General features: G+C 40.7%; 1 protein-coding gene across 10 annotated transcripts in view; it reads left to right on the plus strand.

Annotated features, from left to right (window-relative positions):
* The window catches only part of kmt2cb (lysine (K)-specific methyltransferase 2Cb), an 82,968-nt gene that overhangs the window by 37,653 nt on the left and 20,725 nt on the right, over positions 1-24,590 (plus strand). For 6 of the 10 annotated variants that reach the window (XM_042430041.1, XM_042430040.1, XM_042430037.1 and 3 more), the window contains exons 13-36: positions 2,988-3,068; positions 4,741-5,468; positions 6,940-7,062; positions 8,449-8,565; positions 8,995-9,099; positions 11,400-11,504; positions 11,624-11,805; positions 12,284-12,448; positions 12,554-12,660; positions 12,799-12,870; positions 13,382-13,594; positions 14,524-14,643; positions 14,922-15,047; positions 15,186-15,316; positions 16,527-16,719; positions 19,416-19,508; positions 19,784-19,831; positions 21,159-21,299; positions 21,422-21,454; positions 21,851-22,000; positions 22,101-22,242; positions 22,367-22,602; positions 22,805-22,878; positions 24,186-24,383. In XM_042430041.1, coding sequence (XP_042285975.1) covers positions 2,988-3,068; positions 4,741-5,468; positions 6,940-7,062; positions 8,449-8,565; positions 8,995-9,099; positions 11,400-11,504; positions 11,624-11,805; positions 12,284-12,448; positions 12,554-12,660; positions 12,799-12,870; positions 13,382-13,594; positions 14,524-14,643; positions 14,922-15,047; positions 15,186-15,316; positions 16,527-16,719; positions 19,416-19,508; positions 19,784-19,831; positions 21,159-21,299; positions 21,422-21,454; positions 21,851-22,000; positions 22,101-22,242; positions 22,367-22,602; positions 22,805-22,878; positions 24,186-24,383 — 3,683 coding nt within the window. The remainder of the gene's footprint in view (positions 1-2,987; positions 3,069-4,740; positions 5,469-6,939; positions 7,063-8,448; positions 8,566-8,994; positions 9,100-11,399; positions 11,505-11,623; positions 11,806-12,283; positions 12,449-12,553; positions 12,661-12,798; positions 12,871-13,381; positions 13,595-14,523; positions 14,644-14,921; positions 15,048-15,185; positions 15,317-16,526; positions 16,720-19,415; positions 19,509-19,783; positions 19,832-21,158; positions 21,300-21,421; positions 21,455-21,850; positions 22,001-22,100; positions 22,243-22,366; positions 22,603-22,804; positions 22,879-24,185; positions 24,384-24,590) is intronic. The other 4 variants (XM_042430042.1, XM_042430047.1, XM_042430044.1 and 1 more) reach the window with 3 other exon arrangements.

Genomic DNA, 24,590 nt, shown 5'->3' on the forward strand with positions numbered 1-24,590 from the left:
AAAATTAAGCCAACACGAAAGTGCCAAAACTGCAGTTCCTCAAACGGCCACTTGAGGCTGGCTCCAAAAGCAAGTCAATCCCCCTAAACCTAAAACTTTACAGCATAAATAAATATATTTACAGCCTGGTACAAAAAACGGTTTTGGTCTCTGTAGCTAATTTCCCCTTTCATGACAGCTGTACGGGAGGTGAATTTTTTTTTAAAGCTCACCCGTTTAAATTTTATTAAGCCAGAAAGTTATGCAGAAGTAAGGACGTTGCCACTTTGAGTGACAGGTCGCTAGCCGCTAGGTGACTTGTTTCAGCAACCAGGCTTCATTCGGCCCACCTCAGCTCCACCTCTTTGCCTATTTTGGATAAGCCAGGAGTTAGGGGGAGTCAGGCACTGCTGAGATGGCGATGGCTGAAGCGGCCCACGGCTTCAAAACTGCTTTTCAGAAATCAATGACTGACGTCACAATAGCTACGTCCATGTTTTTTACAGTCTATACATTGGACCCACATCTGAGCTCCAGATGTCAGTTGTGAAACTAACCATGGCAATGTTTTCCAAGCATTTTGAAATTAATTTGTGCACTTGCTTGTACTTATTTGGGATAGCCATTTCGGAGATGAAATGCCGGTTTGGCAACGTGTAGCAAGGTTCCAAATGTTCAATTAAGCGTCAAAAACAGGCATTTTCAACAGCAGAAAGGGGTTGGTCATACAGCTTTGCTTTGTTGCTGTCTGGAGGGAGTTTCTCACAATTCTGAATTGTTTCTAGCGATGTTTCTCGTTGCAGCACACCTTTCTTCTCGGCACTCGTTGCCTGTATAAATTTGATATACTCCTTTCCATGATGCTTCTGCAAGTGTTAAATCAAGTTTGTGGTGTTGAAGTTTCCAACGCTGCTGCAACCCCTCAAAACACTCGTATTGCATAAATTGCACTCGGCTGTTTTGCTTTTTTTTTTCTCCTTGAGCTTAAAACAACTCCACACAGCTGACATGATGACAGTGCTGCTGACAGGTCTCACTTACGTTCTAGCTACTGTTCACATGACATATGCTGCTTATATGTGTTACTCATGACTCATCTCTCTTTATGGCATGTCGCTCAAAGTTTAGTTAAGAATTTACGTGATAGTTTAGGACGATGGATTGTATTGGATTTTTTTTTCCGATATCCAATCGAGTGACTTTGGCCAGTATCGGACCAATACTGAGTATTGGATCGGCGCATCCCTACTGCAAACCTGCCTTGGAGCTAGGCTAGCTCATTCATGACTGCTCCTACAGCTCGCTTGCTCTGCTCACCAAACGGTTTTAAAAACATGTTGAGTATACATGTTATCTGTGTTTTGATTTAAGAGGAGCTTATGTTAAGCACCTCAAAGTAAGCTTCAGTATAGCTTTACCTGTTTTGTCAATACATGTGTCGTAATGCTCTTTGCCCCTGGAAGGTATTGTTTGGGATTTGGATTGAAGCCTTTCAAATCAGATAAAAGTTATTTTATTTTTATATTTTGCTGTGTCCTTTTTACTCCAAACCAAAATAAAAGGAGGGACTTTATATTTATGATGTGCTGAAATTGAGATATTTACTGATTTGTTATTTTTACAATTTTTTTCCCCCATCATTATGTGAGATCATGACTACGCTACCAAACGCCTGCACATGTAATGTAATTAAAGTCATTAACCAGAGCTGTTTATCACCTGCCAGGATTCTCCACCACTCAGGGTTTAATAACAGGCTTACCGTGACTCAACTGACAGATGCTGTTAGATCCATTCCAGGAGCTTAAGTTAGACCTGACTTGAGGCCTTTGCTGCATTAATCAAAGCCGTGTATTTATCTTAACCATCACCTCATTCACTGTAGGAGATATAGGAAGGAGGGTGTTAATATGAATGAGAATGTGTGTTCAGCTTGGTCAATAGTTGAAGGCTGGAGATGGTTGGAGGCCCATCTCCTAATTGACTTTCTGGCATCGGCACCGGATGAGCACCTGCAAGCTGCACAGTCATGAGCCCAGAGCACACAGACCCTGGGATGTTGGTTGTCATGGTTACTCCCTTCCCTGGCAGAGATGCTTAGCAGGTGCATGTGTGTGTCAGGATCAGTGTGACATGGGAACTTGTGGATTGAAATGGTGGGTGCTTCGTTAAGACTAGGCTATCTGTACTGTCAGAGGCTGTCTGGCAGAATATTGGCTTGATGTGTGGATGTCTGATAGCTAGGAATGACTAGTTCTATTCATACCAGACTAGTCAAGTGCATTGATGTCTTTGATACAAACCCAAATAGAGAGAGAGGATAGGAGACACTACAAAACCAAACAGAGAAAGAAGATAGGAAACACTAGATTAACGCCAAAATATAGCCTCTGATACACATTATCTTTTTGTGCATTGTGATTGATTGTTATTCAAAAGCATTTCCAGTAACACTTAAGTCATTTCCTTGGTCATCAAATCAAGATGTAATGTTACATCTATACTGTAGAATATTTTTAACCTTTACTAGGCTAATACTAATAATTTTAACTATTTTATAAAATTTCCTTTTCAATTCTTTGGTTTAAGAGATATTTGTTAATCTGCAAGACAAGCATTTATGTGTCAAATCAGAGGTTATAAAGTACTGTTGCGTGTGTTTATATAGAAAAATGCTCAGTGGATTAACTAGAGCGAGAATCCATTCAAATTCTTCCCAAGACTTAGGGATTCACATCATAGTATAGTCTTATTTGTTTTACCATTAGTTTGAGATGATCAGTGGCTCAGAATTGAAGCAGAAATGCCCCTTGTAGTCAGTTTGACTGCTGGGCATCTAAGCCTAACATTTCCCTGTGGTCCACTTACTTCATTCCCTTACCACTTTATCTTAATGTGTTCACAGTCTTTCCAGACTCTTTACCAATACACAAACATCCATATTTTTATATGAAATCTTTTTTCTTTTCTTTTTTTTTTTTTTTTTTAATTATTCTTCTCTCTTTCAGAAGTCTCAATGGGAGCAGACATTGTTGAGAGGCAGGTTACTGAACCACCTGTCAACAAAATCCTGACAGAATTCAAACCAGGTTTGTGTACACAGCTTGTTTATTTAGTTCTTCTTTTGCAATGGTGAAACTCATATTGATTTGCAATTAATATAACAGTGATTTCTATTGTAAGGTTTGTGTTAAATGTCATGCTCACACTCTATTCACACTATTAAAATGCCAAGTAGACATTGTTTACTGGTAGTGTTAGACAAGGCCACTGACTTGGAGTCTGTCTTTCAAATGCACATCATTTTACATGTGATACATTGGTTAAAAGGTGCAAAGTAGAGTCCTGCTGTTCTTTGTGTCATATACTATAAGTTCTCTCAAATAGTGGCCGTGGCTTTTATTTACCTCAGTGACAGAGAGAACCCTTTATCTGGGACAGGCTTATATCAGAGACAGACCTTTATTTCCAATTTCCGCTGTTCCCCAGTTAATGCAAACTCAAAACTTCCTCCATGTTTACCTTTTGTCTTGATACACGCAGTATAAGGTCCATTTCCCCAGCACTAATTCCATCAGTACAGCAAGAGTCATGTCAGGCATTCCACTTTGCCCTTTTCCCTAAACAATGTTAAGCTACCATGAATGAAACTTCACACTTCCTCCAGAATTTTCACATTTGAAGTCTTGCAGCCCTCCCTTTACAGCCTTCCCTTTTTAACATTATTTCTGTTAAAAGAGAGCAGGGTAGACTCAGAGCAGCAGAGAACTGTATTGTACTGATGGAATTAGTGGTGTGGAAATGCACATTAGACTAAATTTACTGTGTGAGCTGTTGTATACTACAGGCAATTCCACCCCCCTCAATGATTTTTTTACCCGTCCTTAAGTAGAGACCGACCTTTTGTTTGTGCTGGCCACACCCCTGTGTATTTGAGACTCAGCCTTTATTTGAGTTCTGGCTTTTGTGTGAGAATTTACAGTATTTGCACTTAATAGTTCATATTGCTCAGTAAGTTAAGGGAATTGGAAGGGAGTTTGCTATATTACTTGTACTGTATATCGTTCCAGTGATCACAAGTCACTTTGACTGTACCAAATGCAGCATGATAGAGAAAAAATTGTCAATGAAGAATTACAGTTACCATGGAAAAGTATATTTGTTTTTAACAGATGATCACTGCTGTAGATGACAAGAAGCTTCAATGCTCATTGTCAAGTAATCTGTTACATGCACATTGAAGATGATTCATTTACAATTTACAAGTCTTGTAATGGTCCTTGTCAATATTGGAGGTAGAGGGTGCAGTGATATTCTATGGCACCATATTTTGCAATGTAAAATGATGACAGTATGCTTTGGGAGCTCAGATATCAGTTAAATCTGTTCAGTTTGCTTCCAGTCAAGCTACGTCAGCAGTGCAGAGTGGAAGTGCTGTGCATCATCTTTTTAGATGCAAACCACCTTTTGAAACTGACTTGTAACTCACAAGGGGCAACAGTTCCATACATGCCAATTTGCGCCGCCTTTACAAAAGGAAATGTAATTGCGTCAGAAGGTTAGATCTGCAGATCTGTAGACCTTTCAATGTTGTCTCTTACAGGCAAAGAAATTAACACCAACGCCACCTGTAGGCCACCTCATGTTGATTACTCAAAGCCCATTAGCATCACATCACCAGTGGTTTTCTCTACTAGTTTTTTATGTTATGTAAAGAAATATATATCAGCTGTTGTAACCACTGTCTGTTTGTTCCTACAGAAACAAAACCAGCAGCAACAACCCAACTCACATCTACAGAGAGTCCTGCATCCGCAGTGACTCCCAGCCAGGAGTCGGAGTCTTTTCCAGCCCAGCTCTCTATGGAGACACTACAGACACAGGATACTACATTACAAATCAAGCCAGCAAAGATAGAGGCCTGCCCTGAGGAGGGCACGGTCATCTCCAGCACAAAAGTTTTTAAGGCCATCATCTCAACCACCAAAGAACCAAGTACTGCATCAGTACCTTTCACGGACCAACCAATGGAAGTCTCACTATCCCAGCCTTCAAGTATGGATGTAGTTAGGGCTTCTTTCCTGGAAACCGCTCCAAAAGAACTTACCAAGGAGAGAGGGGAGGGCAATTTTCACAGGAACGTGGCAGAGACTGTTAAGCCCACGGCCTCTAGTACATCAGAGGAGATGGACACTGCGCCAGAGAGCAAGCCTAATCTGTCATTTCCCAGTTTGTCTTTAGAGGAGAAACCACTCAAGACAACTGTGGAAAGGTTGGCCGAGATGGTTACCTCTCCTTCCCACTCCTCATCTCTGGCCCGAGGGACATCTCCCAGAGAACCACCCCAGACTCAGATTCTCCCAACACTGGGTGACCACAGCAGTGTAATGCCCACCACTACCCTCATACCACTCACCCCTAAGATTGGAATGGGAAAGCCAGCCATCACTAAGAGGAAGTTTTCTCCTGGGAGGCCACGAGTAAAACAGGTAGGAACCTGGACATCATGTCACAGAAGACCAGTGATCTGTTTCGTGTCACTGTCCGGCTGATTCTGCCTCGTTCACTGTCCCAGCCCAATATGCCCTTGGCGTGTAGACTAAAAATTTGTGTTCATAACTTTTCTACTGTTACATGAAGTGTGGGTACAGTACGTGTTCCCTAGGCTCTGCTCTATGAAGGTGGATTAGTTTGTGTGGTGTCACCGGGTTGGTTGACACAGCCTTTACAGTACGGATATGGGTATGTCTTAAATATTTTTCTCAGCTAAGTTGTAGCTTGCAGTAAATTATGCGAGAATAGCAGGACAGCATGGCGAATGATACTCTTCCTCCACTCTCTGTGTCCCTTTCACATGTCTGTGCAACACATGACTAGTTAGTCACAGTGTTAATGCAGAGCTCAGTTGAAGTATGAATTATTTCCCTGTTAGAATTTTGTTGAAACATCTACTGAGACTCTTGCCCATGGCATCATTGTCATCAGTCACTCTGTTCATCTCATGTCCATGTTACAAACATTCAGCATCTTATTGTCTCGTAGAGTTCAAGCATTCATCAGGTCACAGACAACAGTAACCATACCATTACCACATCCTAGTTATTTCCATATTACATTATCAACTGTAGTGGCTCACTTGTGACTGTGAAATAACTTTTAATCTCTCAATATCAGTGTTTCAGTGTCGTTAAAACAAATGAATTATAATAGAGGCTATTGCAGAAACTGAATGTAGACTTTCTCAGACAAATAATAATGGGAATTGAATCCCACCCATGGCTATAATATATTATGAATGACGCTGGTGAGGGTAGACTAATTTAGTTTGCAAAATGTGTTTATTTTCCCCCAGATATACCCCATCTCTTAAATAAACATTATATGGCTCAAACTAATTTCTTACACAAGGCCTGGGGAAATCTATTCCAGAAATGTGAATGTTGCAGCTCCCTTTTAGTCCAGCATGCTTTTGTCTGCTCATGTGCTGCCATGCTGACGCAATTCCTCTTGTTTTGTCAACATGCCAAACATACACAGTTGTCATAGCAAGAGATTGCAGGGCCTCTTTCCTGCTGTATAGTGTCATGATGCCCAAGCGAGTTCTGCTGCGTGAAATGCAACTAACACAGTTTTGCTCTGCATTTACAAAGATTGTATTAGAAACATGCCTCTTCAACTCATATGCATGAAACTATAAGGGTTGGCTTTAAAACAAAACACAACTTAATAACTTATCCTGTTTATATTTTGGCACAACAGATACATGCTCTCTCAAAGCTCCGCTTAGATGGGTGTGTATTGAGTGGTTCCCCAATGGCTACATTAGAAGCTCACTACATCTCGCTAACATCTTTCTTTGTATGTTTTGTTTCTTCGCTGGCTTTGTTTTTAAGTTGCTGCATTTTGTCGCCCTCCTCCCTCCCTCTCTCTCACTTTCTCACCCACCCCCCCTTACCTTAGGGTGCATGGAGTCCCCATAGCAGTGTGAGCTCCCCCTTGTCCTGGTCTCCAGACCAGCCAGAGGGGTGGGACGTCCCAAAGACCAGGCAGTCCTCTGGCAGCCCCGGCTGGAGCATCAGAGTGGTAAATACTGTAGCTCACGAGAGACAGGAGGGCAGCAGCTGCCCTCTTGTTAGCCCTCTGTTTACCCTAGTGACGTGCACTCCGCGAGTGTTCCTGAACGTCACTGTGATGTATATCGTAGCCTACAGCAGTTACTACCACCTTACTGAAAGGAGGCGACTCAGAGGCCAATGGATAAGCGAATGACTTCACAAAGTGGAAGTGGAAGATATTGGCAATTGGTTTTGCTGCCTTTGCACTTGAATTGAGAGATCAAGGGTATGGCGTAATAAGAAATTACACAGTCTACAGAAATGTTTGGGAACTAAATTTTACTAATGAATGAGTGTGTCCCGTTTCCTCTTTGACAGCCATGCACTGCTGTGCTTTCTTCTTTTCTGTTGTAGTCAAACCTGTTCCTGTATTTATTTATTTATATTATTTTCTTTTTATTTTGATTTTGTGAAATATCTGTTGCAGCCGGTTGTCATGGTGACAGTCATCACTTAGCAAAGCTGGGTAAGGGTTAATTTGTGCATTTTAGCAGGGGTCCAGCCCAGGTTGAACAGCATCATACAGAATATCTGTCAGGAGGCACAGTGGATGGGAGGTGCCTTGGTTTGGGATCAGAGCCAAATGTGGAGTAAATGGGAAGAGATTTTGGGGCAGGTGCTGCAAGTTTCAGTTAGCCTGAAGTTTGACAGTCATGATTAGGCCTCCTGTTGGAAATGTGCCAAAGGCACAGTGAACTCGCATTGCTAGAAAAACAGCTCAGAGGCCTTTTCTCAACCCTCTCACTTGCTTGCTGTCTGGCAGAAATTGTAGTGTACTCTCGAATAACAGTAATTTCCCTGAACTATCAAAATGTCAAGAATCAGGTTGATGGAATCATTTTTTTCCTGTTTTAAGCATATTTGCATATTATTTGAATGTTACAGATTTCTAAAAAAAAAAAAGATATGTTTTGTTTTGTTTTTTAAATATAACAGTTCTTTTTAAAGCCATAGCAATGCAACATAAAACACCTGAATGTACTAAGTAAATCTATTACGAAAGCATAACTTTTTAGAAATCTGTAACATTTGAACACTTTGCAAGTATGCTCAACAAGAGATAAAAAAATAAAGATTGTCGTGAAGTCTCTGCTGTCTAGAAAGATGTACTACAGACCTAAAGTCGGGAGTGGTGAAAGCTTCCCTGTGGCAAGCCTTTGAATCTGGGTCTATTCGCTGAGCAAACGACGATGTTTCAGCATATGCGAGAGAGAATTGCAAACAAAAAGAGCTCATGCCTGCCCATTTCAGCTTGTAACATGGGGAGTGATCATTGTCCCTATGTTCCCCTACAGTGTGTCTATCCACCCCTTAGATGCAGTTCAGTTTTCTGATTATTGTCTTGCCTCCACAGGGTCGGGGATCAGGCTTCCCAGGGAGGAGGAGGCCCAGAGGGGCAGGTCTGTCAGGTAGAGCTGGACGTGGCAGGGCCAGAGGCAAGAATGGAGCAAGTCCCAGCATCAACCCTGGGGTATGAACTATCAGCAGGATCACATCTCAACATCTTTGGCTATACGTATACGCTATACACTATATGCAAAGCAGTGTTTGTTTTCCCTCTTGCTGAAGACATGAATGCCTCGTTGTAAGCAGTAGTTATGTTAATGACAGAGTTAGCCATTTGCTTGTTTCATTTCATAGAAAAGGTTGCACATTTCCTGACAGCCAGTTCCTCAGTACCTGCAAATGATGATATAGCACTCATGAATGATGTAGTCATAGCTAGTAACTAATCTACTATAGTGTGTATGTATATCTTGCTTAGCTTTATTAACTTGTATCGCCAGAGGGTGGATCTTTATAGTGAAAGAGGATGATAGTGATTCGTGTTCGTGTCATTACACAATGTTGCATTTGTTTATTTTGTGTTTTGTTTTGTTTTTTTCTTTATGATCCACAGATCACTACAATAGAAACACCATACCCAGTCAAGGAGGAGGAGGAGAATGCCATGCATAACACAGTGGTCATATTCTCCAGCAATGACAGTTTCACGCTAAAACAGGTGTTTGTTTTGTAGTACTTAAGAGTGTTGCTGTGGTATTTCCCTTTTAAATTGTCATCCACAAATTTCTCCATTCATTTGGATGGCCTGAAATTAAATCTGTGTTTAAAGACTTCTCCCTCTGGAGATCATTAATTCTTGTGGAGGTAATGCCAACTGCCTGCAGGAAATGCAGTTCATTATGTAACACAGGAACATATTGAAATTTAATTGTCTTTCTTTCTGCCTTCAAGGTAATGTTCATGCACTGATTTGATTCTGTAAACAATAAGTGACTACTGACAGGCTCTGTCAAATATTCATCAACATCTTGGACAGTAGTAACTGTCAAGTTAGCAGTGTAGTTATTTGGAGGTTAAAATTCTGTATTGATAGAGAATAACTGGTTATTTGAAGAGACTGAGCAAATAAACAATACTTCTGAGGTGCTGTTTATCAAGGCACCTACCCCTGAATGACTCAAGTGAAAAAACGATATGTTATGACTATAACTTCTGTTCCCAGAAGGAGAGGAACAAGGTACATCACATATATTATGAGATATTAAGCCCCCGCGTGGCCTGATTTAAGACACTTCTTTTCACGCCTTTCAGACAGATGATCTGTGGTGACCTATGTGAGGCCCCACCTGTACATATATACATCCGTCGTCACGGTCATCCGGTGGGCTAGCTAGCTACACATTAAAATGCTCACATCTGTAACAGCCCAAGCGGTACTACAGCGATCATAGATGCCATCATGCCTACTAGCTGTAAAGTCGTCCGGAAACACAGTTTGCATCCCAACTGAAACTGAGTGAGGTTGCAGTGAAACGCAGCCACTCTGTGCTCTGATAGACGTGCTTAGCTTTCCAACCCAAGAAAAGAGAACTGCTGACTCAGGGTTTGATAACTTTTATCTGAATTCACTGAAAGCACCATGCTTGAATGTGCGAACTAGCGACAACTACCCCCCTGCCTGCTCTCTGGAGCATGCTATCTGAGTCCAATCATCTGGATAGGCTAATATGCAAATGCCTCTCTCCCAGAGGGGAGCTAATCTTGGCAGTGCACCACCTAGCTGTAGAATGCTCAAGGGTGTATGCTAGCGGGCTTAGCCAAGGAAGCCTGGTTATGCTGCAGTGTCATCGCTGTCAGAATGACAAACGAGAGACCCATAACACTGACCGAGTGCAACACTACAACACTATTATTAAAATATGCTCCGTTATCTTATCTCCATAGTGAAACGATACCGCATCTCCCTGTCCCCTCCCCTCTCTGTGACAGTTGGCTTTTCACTCCACCTTTGAATGTAGCCGTTCAGAACAGCTATAAACTTATTCTCGACTCGAGGGGGTTATGCTCTGCGACGGTAGTCTTTCCCAGCACTTTCTCAACAAACATGACCTGCCTCTCCAGGGTTGAGCACTGGAGCTGACGACAAAAAACACAGTACTGCTCATTCCGAGACACAAAAGTTGTGGACAAAACAAACTCCAAATTAGCGCACTGCAGGTAGCCACACTCACCAACTGAGGTAGTGGAAGCTAACACCAACGGGGCCGTTAAGCTAACTTCAAGCTGGCAGTAGCCTACTGAAGAAACAAAGCTAACTAGCTGTAGCTAGCTAGCCCCAAGGGATGACCGCGGTGACAGATGTACATATGTGCAGGTGGGGCTTAACATACATCACCACAGATCATCTGCCTTTAACACATACTATATGTGTTGTACCGAGTGAACTGACTGAAAAGGAACAGACTGTTCTGTCTAGCTCTAAGCTGTGACTGTGAAGCAGGGGCTGAAAATGGCTCAGTCAATCATCCTGGTTTAAAAAAAGGTTTTAAAAGGCCAATGTTTCCAATGGTCCTGTATTACTTTTACCTCGCATTTCAAGATGCTTTTATGCACATCTATGTTTGAGGATAGAGGAGAACTGCACTGTTCTTATTTTGTTAACATGTTTAGTTAATGTCCTTCCCTCAGCATTCATGGTAGCGTGCAACAACATAGATTATGACTGCTACTTACAGTGCCGGTGGTATTGAATGAATATGCAGAACATATTGATCTTCATGTGATTGGGTGTTGACAGGCAAACTTGGCTTAAGGTTCAGCAGTGGTCAGATCTTCTTGACAAACTGACACCAGCTGACTAGATTATTTGTTTTTAAATACAGAATGCAAAATTGTATTCATTTTGCAAATAGGAAAAAATAGACTCTGTGGGGACTGTTGTAGCAGTAGCTTTTGTAAACATCTGTAGTGAACTGCCTCCATGAGATGGGCATCTCATGATGTCTTTCTTTCCCTTAGGACATGTGTGTGGTGTGTGGGAGTTTTGGCCTAGGTGCAGAGGGCCGTCTTTTGGCCTGTGCTCAGTGTGGCCAGTGTTACCATCCATTCTGTGTAGGCATAAAGGTATGTTCATTATTGAGTACACTACACATATACTTGAGTACATACTGTAAGAGAAATACCATCCTGTCATGCACATCATTGCAGCACACCGACAAATGTCTCATAATTACTTTACCCAGATCACCAAGGTGGTGCTCAGTAAAGGCTGGCGTTGTCTGGAGTGTACAGTGTGCGAGGCCTGTGGCCAGGCCACAGATCCTGGCCGCTTGCTGTTGTGTGATGATTGTGACATCAGCTATCACACCTACTGCCTGGACCCTCCACTACAGAATGTACCCAAGGACAGTTGGAAGTGCAAATGGTGAGTAACTTTAGGATGTCATCTTTTTCAACTTTGCTTCATCTTTTAAATAGCACCTGGAGCCTCTTGTCAGATTCAGCTGATATGTGTTTGGTGTGCGTAAAGCATATAACAATTTTATATTATTCTACACTGTAGCTGTTGTCTGTTCTGTATAAGCAACTCTGGCCACTTTACCACATTATATCTCTAATCAATAAGTGTCTCACTTTGTAATGATTTCTTAGGCACCTCCATTTTAAAATTGGTCCCAATTCAATTAAAATAAAGCATGTGAATGTCTTAGATATTTTTATGACTAAGGGATAAACTGAACATAAGATGCCTCTAAAATTACAGACAAATGGAAAATAATGTCATATTTTCAGCATGTTGAAGGTTCAGTGAGTAGGCTGGATTTTTGCAGCATAGTTAATCTGAGTTATCCTCTTTGAAGTAACTCGGATAGAATGACCTCTGTCCTCCTTGTCTCCTGCAGGTGTGTGTCCTGTACCCAGTGTGGCGCCACCACTCCAGGCCTAAGGTGTGACTGGCAGAATAATTACACCCAATGTGCCCCCTGCGCCAGCCATGCAACATGCCCCATCTGCCTGGTGGACTACAATGAAGGCACCATCATCGTGCAGTGCCGCCAATGTGACAGGTGTGCGGTGCTTCTACAAACTTGTCAGAACTGGCCTCTGCTTTTTTTTTTTTTTTTTTTTTTTACATAATTGGCCCCTATCTAAACTTTCTCTTCTTTCTACAGATGGTTTCATGCCTCTTGTCAGGGTCTCCATTCAGAGGAAGATGTAGAGAAAGCTGCAGAAAGCAGCTTTGACTGCACAATGTGCCGAACTTTCAAGACCACTAAAGGTGGGAACAGAGTGATTACACTGAGTGTGTTTACCAGTGTTTTTTGTGTGCTGTAGAGTGAATAGACTTGACTATAACATTTGATCCTCTTGTTTCTTCTGTTTGTTGTTATTGGCTTTTGTGTGTCCTGTGCTACAGTTATGACCAAGGCCAGAGACGCCATTGAGCCTGTAGTCATGACGCAGATTGTCACCAAGGCTAAAGAAATGGGTACGTTTCACAAATTGATGGAATATAAATAACAACAAATGAAATACTTTAGCCATGCCACAGTGGAATGGCTTTTTGTTTTATTGTTGAAATGTCTCTCCAACTATTGGATGGATTACTGTGAAATGTGGTAGACACATTCATGATCCCCAGGGGATGAATTCTAATGACAGTGATATTTAGTGTCATCATTATGGCAAGATTTTATCGTCCCATCAACTTCAGCTGTGCTTTGTTTGGTGCTAATTGGCAAATGTTAGCATGCTAACACAATAAACTAAGATAGTGAAAATTGTTAACATTATACCTGCTGACCATCAATATGCTAGTATTATCATTGTATTTATGTTAGCATGCTGACGTTACCATTTAGTTTAATGCACCGCTGTGCCTAAGTACAGCCTCACAGAGCCACTAAAATGGCTGTAGACTCTTATTCTTGTTATTTCTATAAGATGGTTTAATTTATAATGTTGCTCAATCTGGCCATCATTTGATTTGGTCTTTTCAGATCTGTCGAGGACCTATACCCAGGATGGTGTTTGTCTGACTGAGTCAGGGCTTTGCCAGCTCCAGAGCTTGTCTGCTACTGCGTCACGGCGCAGGAAACCCAAGCCGAAGCTGAAGCTGAAAATCATTAACCAGAACAGTGTGGCGGTGCTTCAGGCCCCTGTAGACCCCCTCTCAGAACACTCTCGTGATGAAGACATGGAGGACAACAGAGGTACTTGTCTTTTCACACAAACTTCTTCTTTCATCTCAGACTGTTTATTGGCCTTCAGTATAATCGGGAATTGGACTATCAATATTGGCTTTTTTGTGTGTTTTGTGTGTGTTTTTTCCCACCACCACTTTTTACCGCAGGCTGTTTTTTTTCTGCCAATTTGACTTGTTTAATTCTGTAGCACTCTGCTTTGATGTTTTCAGCTTCATACAGCTGCACAGTTCACACTTAAAATTATTAAAAGCTGATGCAATTCAGATACTTTTGACAGTTATCTCTGAATTTACAGAATGAGGCCTGCATCGCAGATTTCTTTATTTTATTTTTTTTGTATTGTCTTATAGTGTGTTGTGTAATATCCACAGAGATAGAAGTGTTGTGGCAGGAAGGTTTGGAAAAGATTTGGACAGCCTCTTTGTCTGCAGCTTGAAACAAATACAAAAGAGTAATATATGGATCTACTCACTACGCTCACTGATGCTTGCTATCAGTGTGAATATCATTATTTAAGCCAGTTTCTATGTAATTTGTAGCACCACTGTGTGATTTGCTGACATGCTATGCTGTGTTTTTACAACTACAATTCAGTGTTCTAAGTATTAAAAAGCTGCCATATCTTGAGCACAGTTTTACAACTAATTAGTTGTACCAGTATTAGTTTACCCATATCCAAAGTCCGACTCCACTTTCTTCATGTGAGAGGTGAAAAAAAGCTGTACCTGGTCATAAAAAAGGAGCTTAAAAAAAGAGTCACACCGGAAATAACAGCCCAATGAAATGGAAAATAATTTCAATCAGGCTAATGTCCTTCCACTGAGTGGAGTTCAGATAGAATTGACCTTAGCACTGTATTGAGGGAGAGGGGCCTGGCTGGGGTGTTCTCTGCCGCAGGGCTGTCACTCATCATCAATGCTCTCTCCTTCTTACAGAGGCGGAGCTTCTAGATTGTGAGGCGAAGTCTGACTCAAGCCTAGAGCGAGAGCCAGCAGAAGACGATTCCAAGGGGGCCGACGGCGGCAAGAAGAGGAAGAGGAAACCGTACCGGCCGGGTAGGGCACCTGATTGAAGGAGACAGCTCCTCTGAAGCGTAAAATGGTGCAGTACATGCCCGACGTTGTAGCTGTAGCAAAGCACTGCCATCTCAGGGCCTCTGATGTACAGAGGGCTCTATCTAGTGTTTCGGAGCCCTCATGTTAAATGCAGTGGACAACTGAAAACTCAGCATTCCTCAAATCATATCACATCCATGATTATAATTAAAATGGGGCTCGTTAAAGGTGCATGTATTGATTTTGTTGACAATAAATGAATAACTTTTCCTCTCAAGGAATCGGTGGGTTCATGGTGCGCCAGAGAAGCCGTCCAGGTCAAGGTCCAGGCAAGGCCAAACGATCCCTCTGCAGAAAGGATTCCTCTGGCTCTGTATCAGAGAATCACATTGGAAAAGAAGAAGGTCTGTATACCACTAAAATATTCACATATCTACATTATAGTAGATTTTTCCCTGATTTGTTTTTACTTTTATATTAACAGTTTTTGAAGACACAACAGAACTAGAAGAGATTATGACACAAGATGTACTTTGTTGCAGGATGGACAGAGGCGCTGCCTGATACTCCTGTGGATGAGACACCTCCTGGACCAGAGGTTCCAGAAAAAATAAAGAAACGCTACCGAAAGAAGAAAACCAAACTGGAGGAGGCCTTTCCTGCCTACTTGCAGGTCTGTCACCTTTGATAGCATACGTGTTTGGCATGCTCAATAAACGAATAACTGTGTATAAGAATGTAAATGAATGGGGATATAGCATTACTCTTCATCAGTGTATATCAGTGTATAACCACTCTGCTAACCATTCTCGGGTATTATAACTCGGTGATCAATGTGTTCAAAAACATAACTGATTTAAGTAGAAAGTCTTTCCCTGTTTTGTAAACATTGATCCAAAAATAATTGGCTCCAATAAACAGTTTTTCTTCACATCAGGGTTCATTTTGCCAACATAGATGGCACATTTTTCTACTGGTGAATATTCATTTTAAACATTGCATATTCTAAAAGACACATTCATTCATAAAGGAAAAAATATTGCACTAGTTAAAATAGCTTATTTCATCAGTTGATTTCATCAAATCTATTTTTGTTTTATTGTTATGCAAGCTTCACATTCATATGCACAGATTGTCTAGTCGTGTCATGCCATATCTTCATAAAATGTGTTTTATCTCACCCTTGGGAAGGTTGGGAATTCAAAGTACATTGCCTGGGAACCACTTACAGAACTTTAGTGCGCAGTGCCCCTTCTGTGAGCTTTTTTGAAAGAGGGAGAGCCTAAAGGAACTCACAGTCTCTGATCATGCTCTTTAAATGGCTCCTGTCTGGGTTGTGAATTGATGTACAAAAGCTTAACTGGAGATGACTTCGAGGCTCCTTATCTGAAGCCAGTATCTCAGTGTCACCTTGTGTTGGCCAAAACATAGATATGTGATGTGCATTAAGCCACAGGCAGCTGTCAGTGCTGCTCTTTATCCCACCACAGTAGGGGGAAGAGGGAGGTGTTCAGGCTAACCTAAAGGTCCAACACAGTGAAGCACATTTCATTAATTATTGAAACAGCAACACATTGGGCTTTTAATGTCTCAGTGCAGCAGGGAGCTGCAGTTACATGTCGTTGAGGATAGTAGATGACTTGTGGGTATAAGTGGTGGGGTAGGTAGGTGCTGACGAAAGTGAAGTCAGCAGCAACATGACTGTTAGTTTCAGAGCTTTGGTTTCACTTCAGTCAGTTCCCATGAGTCTTCAATGTACGTCTGAATAATTTCGATGTGACATGGTACATTTCCCAAGAATGATGTCAGGAAAGGTAAGCTGACAGTTCTTAAAGGGAAGTGTCAACACAGAAGTGACCAATGCTTTGTGTTGTCATGTTCAGGAGGCATTCTTTGGAAAGGACCTACTGGACAAAAGCAAGCAGAGCAGGCAGCAGGGGGTGGAATCAGGCCTACTGGAAGAAGGGCAAAGCCAAGTGGAGAGGAGGCACCCTACCACCAGCTTCCTGAACCCTTCATCAGACCCACTGCTCAGCGCCTCAACAGCATCCCTTCCTGCCAGACCATCAGCAGCACGTACGTATACTATTACCTCGGAGGTCCAGTACAAGGTGATTCAAGATGATTGAATGAGTCAAAGTGATGTGTTAGACAAAATATTACATTTGACCAAATAACTTTTAACAACTTAAGTTAGGCCAGCAATATAAGGGAATTGTTGCAGGTACTACAAAATCCTGGTACAAGGCTATCCTCTGTTTATTTTCATTTTGGAAGATAACAAATTATTTTATGCATCTCTAGTAGTGTCTTCACTCAGTATTACCCCTTCCATACAGGTGAAATGAGTATTACCCTGGTCCACTGAACACATTGAAACAGCATTTCACCTATTCATACAAGACAGTGTCAGAGATTAATCTCCGGTCATTCATGCAGCATTCATACTTGATTCCGAGACTGCTGTCCCATTTACATTACTGTTACACCAAAGAATTACACTTAATTCCAATATACAAGTATTGAATAAAGTTTGTTTCCATTCTCTCTGCAAGCTAGCTCTGTCTTGCCTGCCCACTCATGCACTTTTTGTCTATTGCTCTCTCGATCTTTCTCACATTTTTACATGAGATGGCAATGCCTGTTTTGCCAACCTGCTTGTGCAGCCAGAAAACAAAATGCCATATACCTGAAACAGAATGGTAACAATATAGACCGGTGGACCCATTTTTAACATGATTTGCTATAGCTGAATTCAAATGGAAAAGGTATTATACTGTCTTTGCCAACACTTAGCTGTCCAACACTCTAGCTGTCCAAAGATAAAGTTTGCACGCTAACAGTGGTTTAACATGTTTATATTTTGCCAAACATCTGTTTATAGTCGACCTTAGTGCAATCCCTTCTCAACAAGAAACACTGCTTCAGCCACACTACTTCTGGCTGTTTGATCATCAATTCGCATATCAAATATCACATATCATGATCATACCTGCTGTCTGCACTCCATTCAAGCAGATTTCTCCGTATGTAGAGCTGTATTTGTTCTTGAATATTAAGTTAGTTTAATAGTTTAGTTAGTAGTAAATAAACAAAAGAAAAAGTTAAGTTTTGTTACTTAAGATTGCTAGAGTACATTTGATGAGTTTGAGAGATACCAACTCGTATCCAGTTTTGAGATTTAAAAAAAAAAAAGCATAATAAAGTAACATGAATGGTATTTGACAGTGATGAAAAGGACAGATATTTGATTTGGACAGATATTTGTCTTTGCTAGAGATAATTGCTTCCACTTATAACAGAATATTTGACTTAAGAACATGCTTAAGAAAAAAAAATAAAATGTGATTGCTTAGATTGTAACAGCAACAGGTAGGTGGGCAGGTAGTATCTTCAGATATCAGACTCCTTAGAAAAGAACAGATTCTGCAGTTCAGAAAATAGTGTGTTGCCAATCCGAAAAAGTGAGAAATAGAAATAAACCATAGCTTTTTGAAGAATTAAAACCTGTAACCTTGGCAACTGTGACCTTCAGACATTTTTTTTTTTTTTTTTTTTTTTTTTTTTAACCAAATGTCTTTATAAAGAAAATTGTGCAATGTTTTCTTGCACTGGACGATAATTGTAATGTTACAGCCCTAGACAATTGCAAGTGAAAATTTTGTGCAGCATGGAAGTACATGAAGTACATTTTTGCTGACATGTCAGCTGTACTTGTTTGTGCCATGCTTCAGTGAGGTGCATTTAGCAAGAAACTGAATATTCAAAATGTATTAAATATTGTTAAAATATTTCTTTTGACTGACCCACAGTTATCTAAATCAAAGGCTAGAAAACTGTGTTGAATGAATCTATAATGTTAAAGATCTTCAGCATGTTTTTGGTATTGTGATAGCCAAGTATTAGAGTTCATAACTTTGGCAGTAATTTAGTCACAGTCACTTTATGCCCCGATCAGACAGAGTACTATTTGCAGGCTGCAAAACACGAGGCACACCACACTGCCTTTTTTTTGTTAAAGCCTACAATTTTTCAAAAAACAGCAGTTTGCTGTATCTTTTTTTTATTATTGTTGCTAGGCAACTACCGAATCACCTGTCCTTAATTACCTTAACTGTTGTTTTGCTGTGAAGTAAACTCACAGATCTGTACCTTTTTTTATTTGAGATAGTTATTGATCATGGTAACTATGGTTGGTGAAGTTATATAGCTCCATGTATCCAGCAACAGCCACCACTAGTTTGTCCTCCATGATTGTTGTCTCCATTTGTTGTCGTCACCACCGCAGAAGGCGCGCCTCTCAATTCAGCTGATTGGACAATGGGGAAAAGCACAAATGACATCGGCCACTTTTCTGCTCTGAGTTGACATTTTTTCAGCTCGAGGGGTTCAGGGCACTCCTGCAAAAATGTGAGGTGCATAGAGCAGAAAACTTGAGGCGCTCCGCAACACAAAAGCAGCGAGCAAAAAGCTTCACTCTCATTGAAAACAATTACAAAAAGCTGCTCCAGCTAAAAAATGCTCTGTCTGATTGGGGCCTTAATCAGTTAAATAATACTCAGATATATTTGGTGCTGTACTTTTCAGTTCTCTCAGGGGCCAGTCAATTTACATTCAGATTCTTTTGTTTACTTGAGGCCAAATTCTACATGTGGCATCCAAATAAATGATTCCAAGTCCCACCTCATGTCCGTTCAACATCACCATCAATTATGGTTTGTGACTCTTTGGTTTTCTTTCTTTTTTGTTTCTTCCTTTTTTTCCATTTACAGAGACGTCTGAGGAACCATTAGTTGATCTATCTGATGTTCTGAACACTGATGCAGACATCTTGGGAATGCTCGGAAAGCCAAGCAGTGACTCTGGTGCGTCATATATTTCACAGGCAGTCACAGCTACAAGAATTTATTCACCTAGCTTTGGGTTTACTAAATCTTTTCTTCCCAGTTCAGAAATTTCCTCAGACAACAGATTTATTTTACTTTCACCACTTGGATGATTTTTTAATGTCACATTGTTTAACAATACTTTTTTTGTTCATCTTTGGTTTTATCTTTTGTTTGCATTGTCCAAAGCGTATTGTGCTTGTTCTGTCTTCACTATTTTTTCACTCATTTTATCTGGTTTTGGGTTCTTGTAGGTCTTGATTTTTGCCCCTTCCAGGTTGACAGCTCACCTCCTCCTTTTGGTAAGGGTGCTATGGCCTACTAATCCCCTTGCTTTAGTGCATTCTTCCTCTCTTACAGTGTGTGTCTATTTAAGTGTGCATGTATACAAGCTGCTTCATACTTAGCTTTTCTCAACCATTTCGGATTGTTTTAACACTCACAAACTGTGTAGTGCTTACCTAACCCAGTGCACAGTATTCACTCAAATGTCTATGGTGCGTCAATCTTTGTTTGTGAGCCTCCTGAACCCTTTTATACTGGTGATATTTTTTTGAAGAATTAATTGAACAAATCCTTAGCTGCCTAATTGGGAAAGGTCTTCAAGATAGGACTGAAACAAATCAACAAGGACATCCTGGCATTCAAAAAATGAGCAGTTTAGAACCAAGCAATTTTCAGAACAAGATGTCTTGGTGAATGTCCTTCCAGTTCCTGAAGACAGTGAAGGTCTTCTTTTCTCAGTCCTGTGGCTGGACGACAAAAAGCTCTGCAGTACACGTCCTTCGTTTTTTTGTTTAGCTTAAATGCTATAATTTTGTCCTAAGACAGATCTTTCCAACTAATGGTTGCTACCAACCTTATGTCAGTAAAAATGTTTTTTTGTAAAAGAAGTTATGAAGAAATGGAAAGTATATACTAGAATAGTACAACAGTTGTTTGCAATTCTAGTCATGTGTAATTAAGCAAACTACATTACACAACAACAGCAAAAAAAGACATTCTGACACAATGTAGGTTTGATCAGCAATGTAATAAGCGAGGTAATTGGGGCTTATCCCATAGAAAGACATCTCACTCATGCTACTGCTGCTTAATGCTTGATGGTCTAACCTCACTTGTAAGACGCTTTGGATAAAGGCATCTGCCAAAAGACAGAATTTAAATGTAAAATGTACTCAGAGAACCGGGGTTACAAAAGTGACCTAAAGATTTCTTATGGATTGGATTAATGATTTAGAATGTGACGAAGGTTCTATATATTTTTCAACATGATTAATAGTGGTTTAGAAAGAAAGAACAATGTAATTGGTAGGTCAGGGCAATATTCTGCAACACAAACATTCAAGTGTTTGTGCTTCTTTGCGGAGAATTAGTATGACCTGTCTGTCTTTTCACAGTTCCCAAAACACTTCTTTTACACAACACAGGAACCCCAAGGAGCTGTAATCGTATTCTGTTCAGTTTTGATTGCATTCCACAGGCTCTTAAGACAATATACATGTTCTCACTTCAAGTCTATATTTATGATCACATTCTTGGTTGAGTATTTTGTTGGTTGCTCTGTTTGTGTGTGTGTGTGCATGCATGTTAAGATTTGTTTTTGTATGTCCGTGTGTGTTTCCACAGCTGGTCTGGACATTGGGCCCCTGGCAGACAGTTCCCCAGTGGCGCCCCAGTCTCAGGCTGGCCGGAGGACACCTCGAACCCTCCCAGAGGAACCCCTGGACGGTATTCTCAGCCCAGAGCTAGACAAGATGGTCACTGATGGTCAGTGTGGGAGACCAGACATCATCATTATCATGAAGACACTTCCAGTTGTTTTACACCATTATTTTAAAACTTCATACAAGACAATTAATCTGTCATCTCTGATTCTTTCCTTGTTTCAGAATCAATTCTCAGCAAACTTTACAAAATTCCAGGTTTGTAATTTCATCCTGTCTTGTAAAATTGTAAGCTTTGATCCAGTTTTGTCCTATACTAATTAATGAGTGAATTCCCAATGTGGTGTTGTTACGGCAACAATAATAATAATAATAATAATAATAATAATAATAATAATAATAATAATAATAATAATAAAACTATTGGAATGGTCATTCCTTTTTTTTGCTAACTTCTTTGGTCATTCCTGAGTGCCCATTAAACTTATTGCCTTATAATTTTATTTTGAAAAACAAAGCGGAATTTGGCATCAGTATAGAACACGTGGGTCATGAATTATGAAATTTCAGTGTGTTCATATTCCTACTTTAATGGGTATATATATATATAATATTATATTATATATTTATATATGCTGTAACACTCTGTTACAGAGCTGGAGGGCAAGGATGTAGAGGATCTCTTCACAGCAGTCCTTAGCCCCAGCACAAGCCAACCACCTCCACCACCACAGGTGCCTCATCCCCAGGGTCCAGGGTCCCTCCCTGCCACACCTGGCACTAGTATGCCTCACCCCAACACAGGTACGTCATTAGTCACTTTGTCATAGCTGAGCATAGTATTTGATTCTGTTGTTTTTTGAAAATCCATGCATCTAATGCAGCGCATAAATGTTGCGTGTAGGGAATCCCATGTTTCCAAGGATGCCAGTGATCAATGGTATGATGGGACCAAACCAACGCTTCCCTACAAATCCAGGAGCAGGGCCCTGCATCCCAGAAAATTTCTCTCCCCTTAACCGTATGCCTTTCACTGACAATCCAAGGTAATGTACTGCTGCCTACTTGTAAACTGTTATATATTCCAAGATTAATTTTCTTTTTTATCTATAAAACCAGACCATAGTGATTAAAGAATATTTCATGAGCTGTTGTCTATTGTTTTTACAGGGATAGGAAGTTTAATCAGATGCCTAGAGAGGCAGTTGGTCCATGGCCCTCCCCTGCCCATGGCCCTGGCCCTACACCCCCTGGATCTCTGCCTGAGGGGGAAACTGAAGCCATGTCAAATGCCCAAAGGAGTACACTCAAGTGGGAGAAGGAGGAGACGCTTGGAGAGCTAGCCACTGTAGCGCCCGTCCTTTATACCAATGTCAATTTCCCTAACCTCAAAGAAGAATACCCGGGTTGGTATACTGCTCTAAAGCTTTAAATTATTATTTCAATTTGTCCACATTTGGGTTGTTCATGATTTTGTCATCATTGCTGTTATCTCTGCTTATATCGTTTGGTTGTATCCACTGCACTGTCTCAATCACACAGTACAAAGAATACCTTGTATGCTCTGTAAAACTGTTTGCATGACAACTCCTTTTATTCTTTCAACAGATTGGTCCACCAGAGTAAAGCAAATTGCAAAACTTTGGAGGAAAGCTAGTTCACAAGACAGGGCCCCATATGTGGTAAGATCACTCATGCTGTTGAATTTGCCAGTTTCTTCAAATATCTCAAAGCCTAAATACTTTGAACCATGCCAGACATCAAACTGTCACTACTAGTTGCACCGACATATTAGTATGCAGAACGCAGACTCTTGTATCGCATCTGGCCTCGTGCCTCTTGCCAATGCAATTTGAAATCCGGCCATTCACAGATGAACTAATTAACATAGGAAGCCCTGCTCAGTGTTAGAACCCACTATGGTCTCAGTAATTAAGTTCACTAGAAGTAATTTTATCTGGCAGAGGCGAGTTTCAAAGACCTAGTCTTGATTAAAAAATGTATCTTGCATTTGCCACTGGTTACATGTTTACAATTCTCTTTTATAGTGATTTATTTCAATGTCTCACTTAAACATCCCAGTTATGGTCAGACAAGTATTGGAATCTTTGCCTTGTGAGATTACTGCATGTGATATACAGTGAATGACCTCCATCCTTTGCTGCATATACAGGACAAGGAGGAACCCAGAATGTAAAGGGAACAAAAAAACAACTGTTTGGGTATAAAGTGTGGGTATAATTAGCAATCCAGCACCATTGTTATAGGGCCTACCCGATCAAAATGAAATATGAAACTTAAAATCAAACTGAGAGCCATGATCTGTATTTAAGATTAAACACCATGTCTCAGTTGTAGGTTAGCAAACCAACCTAGCCTCTAGGATGGAGACACCTTTCTCACTGCCACTAGCAACTTGTTGCTGGTTTACAAAACAAGAGGATGGGTATGGTCCAATAGACAGGGGTTTTCTTCTTCTCTATGGATATTAGGGCTTCCCTACCCCCATTATTTTGCTTACTAGAGTAGCAATATTCACACTATACCAGCACTTTGGTGATTTTCTAGACCGTTTTTTGTTTTGTCTATTCGGGTTGTTGATGCTAGTTTGTCTTCACCCTGTACTTATGTTGGAGGTAGTAAAATTTGAATGTTGTAATTCTTATTAATCATGCAGTTTTGAGCATGAACTTTGCAGACAGGTGGCTGGACTCCAGTGACATGTACAGTAAGGAAAGCCGGAAATCAGTTTTAGATATTAACTTGTCTTGCAATGTTTAAGTCCCCATATATCATAGTGAGATATTGAAACAAATGCTATGAAAGAGAATTTAATGTGACATACACACAGTTTTGGGTTAATATAAGAAACTTTACTCTGAGAATCAAGGTTGCACAGGTGACTTAGTTTTTGTTTGCCATCTTGTGTTTATGAAGTATGTATGTCTGATCTGTTTTGTCTTGACATTGTGATTAATTTGCTCTTTAGCAAAAGGCAAGAGATAACCGAGCAGCCCTGCGCATCAACAAAGTCCAGATGTCAAATGAGACGGTGAAGAGGCACCATCCACAGCAACAGCCCCCTGAGGTGTTTGATCCCAACATACCACTAGACACAGAACTGCTGTTTAAAGACCCTTTGAAACCAAAAGAGTCAGAGCATGAACAAGAGTGGAAGTTTAGACAGGTAAGAGTGTATGCAATGAAGTCAGCGAATGCAGCGGCAGGTCCACTTTATATTAAGACAGCTAAGAGGTGGTTTAGTAAAAGCTCCCTAAACAACTGCACTATCCTCCACATTAACCCTGATGACATTGGTGGTTAGTAGGTCCAGTTCATTTTTGGCATGAGACTGATATTCACTGCATCCCTTTTGACATCTAATCCCACTTTT

The sequence above is a fragment of the Thunnus maccoyii genome, chromosome 12 (assembly GCF_910596095.1).
Source record: "Thunnus maccoyii chromosome 12, fThuMac1.1, whole genome shotgun sequence".
Classification (NCBI taxonomy): Eukaryota; Metazoa; Chordata; class Actinopteri; order Scombriformes; family Scombridae; genus Thunnus; species Thunnus maccoyii.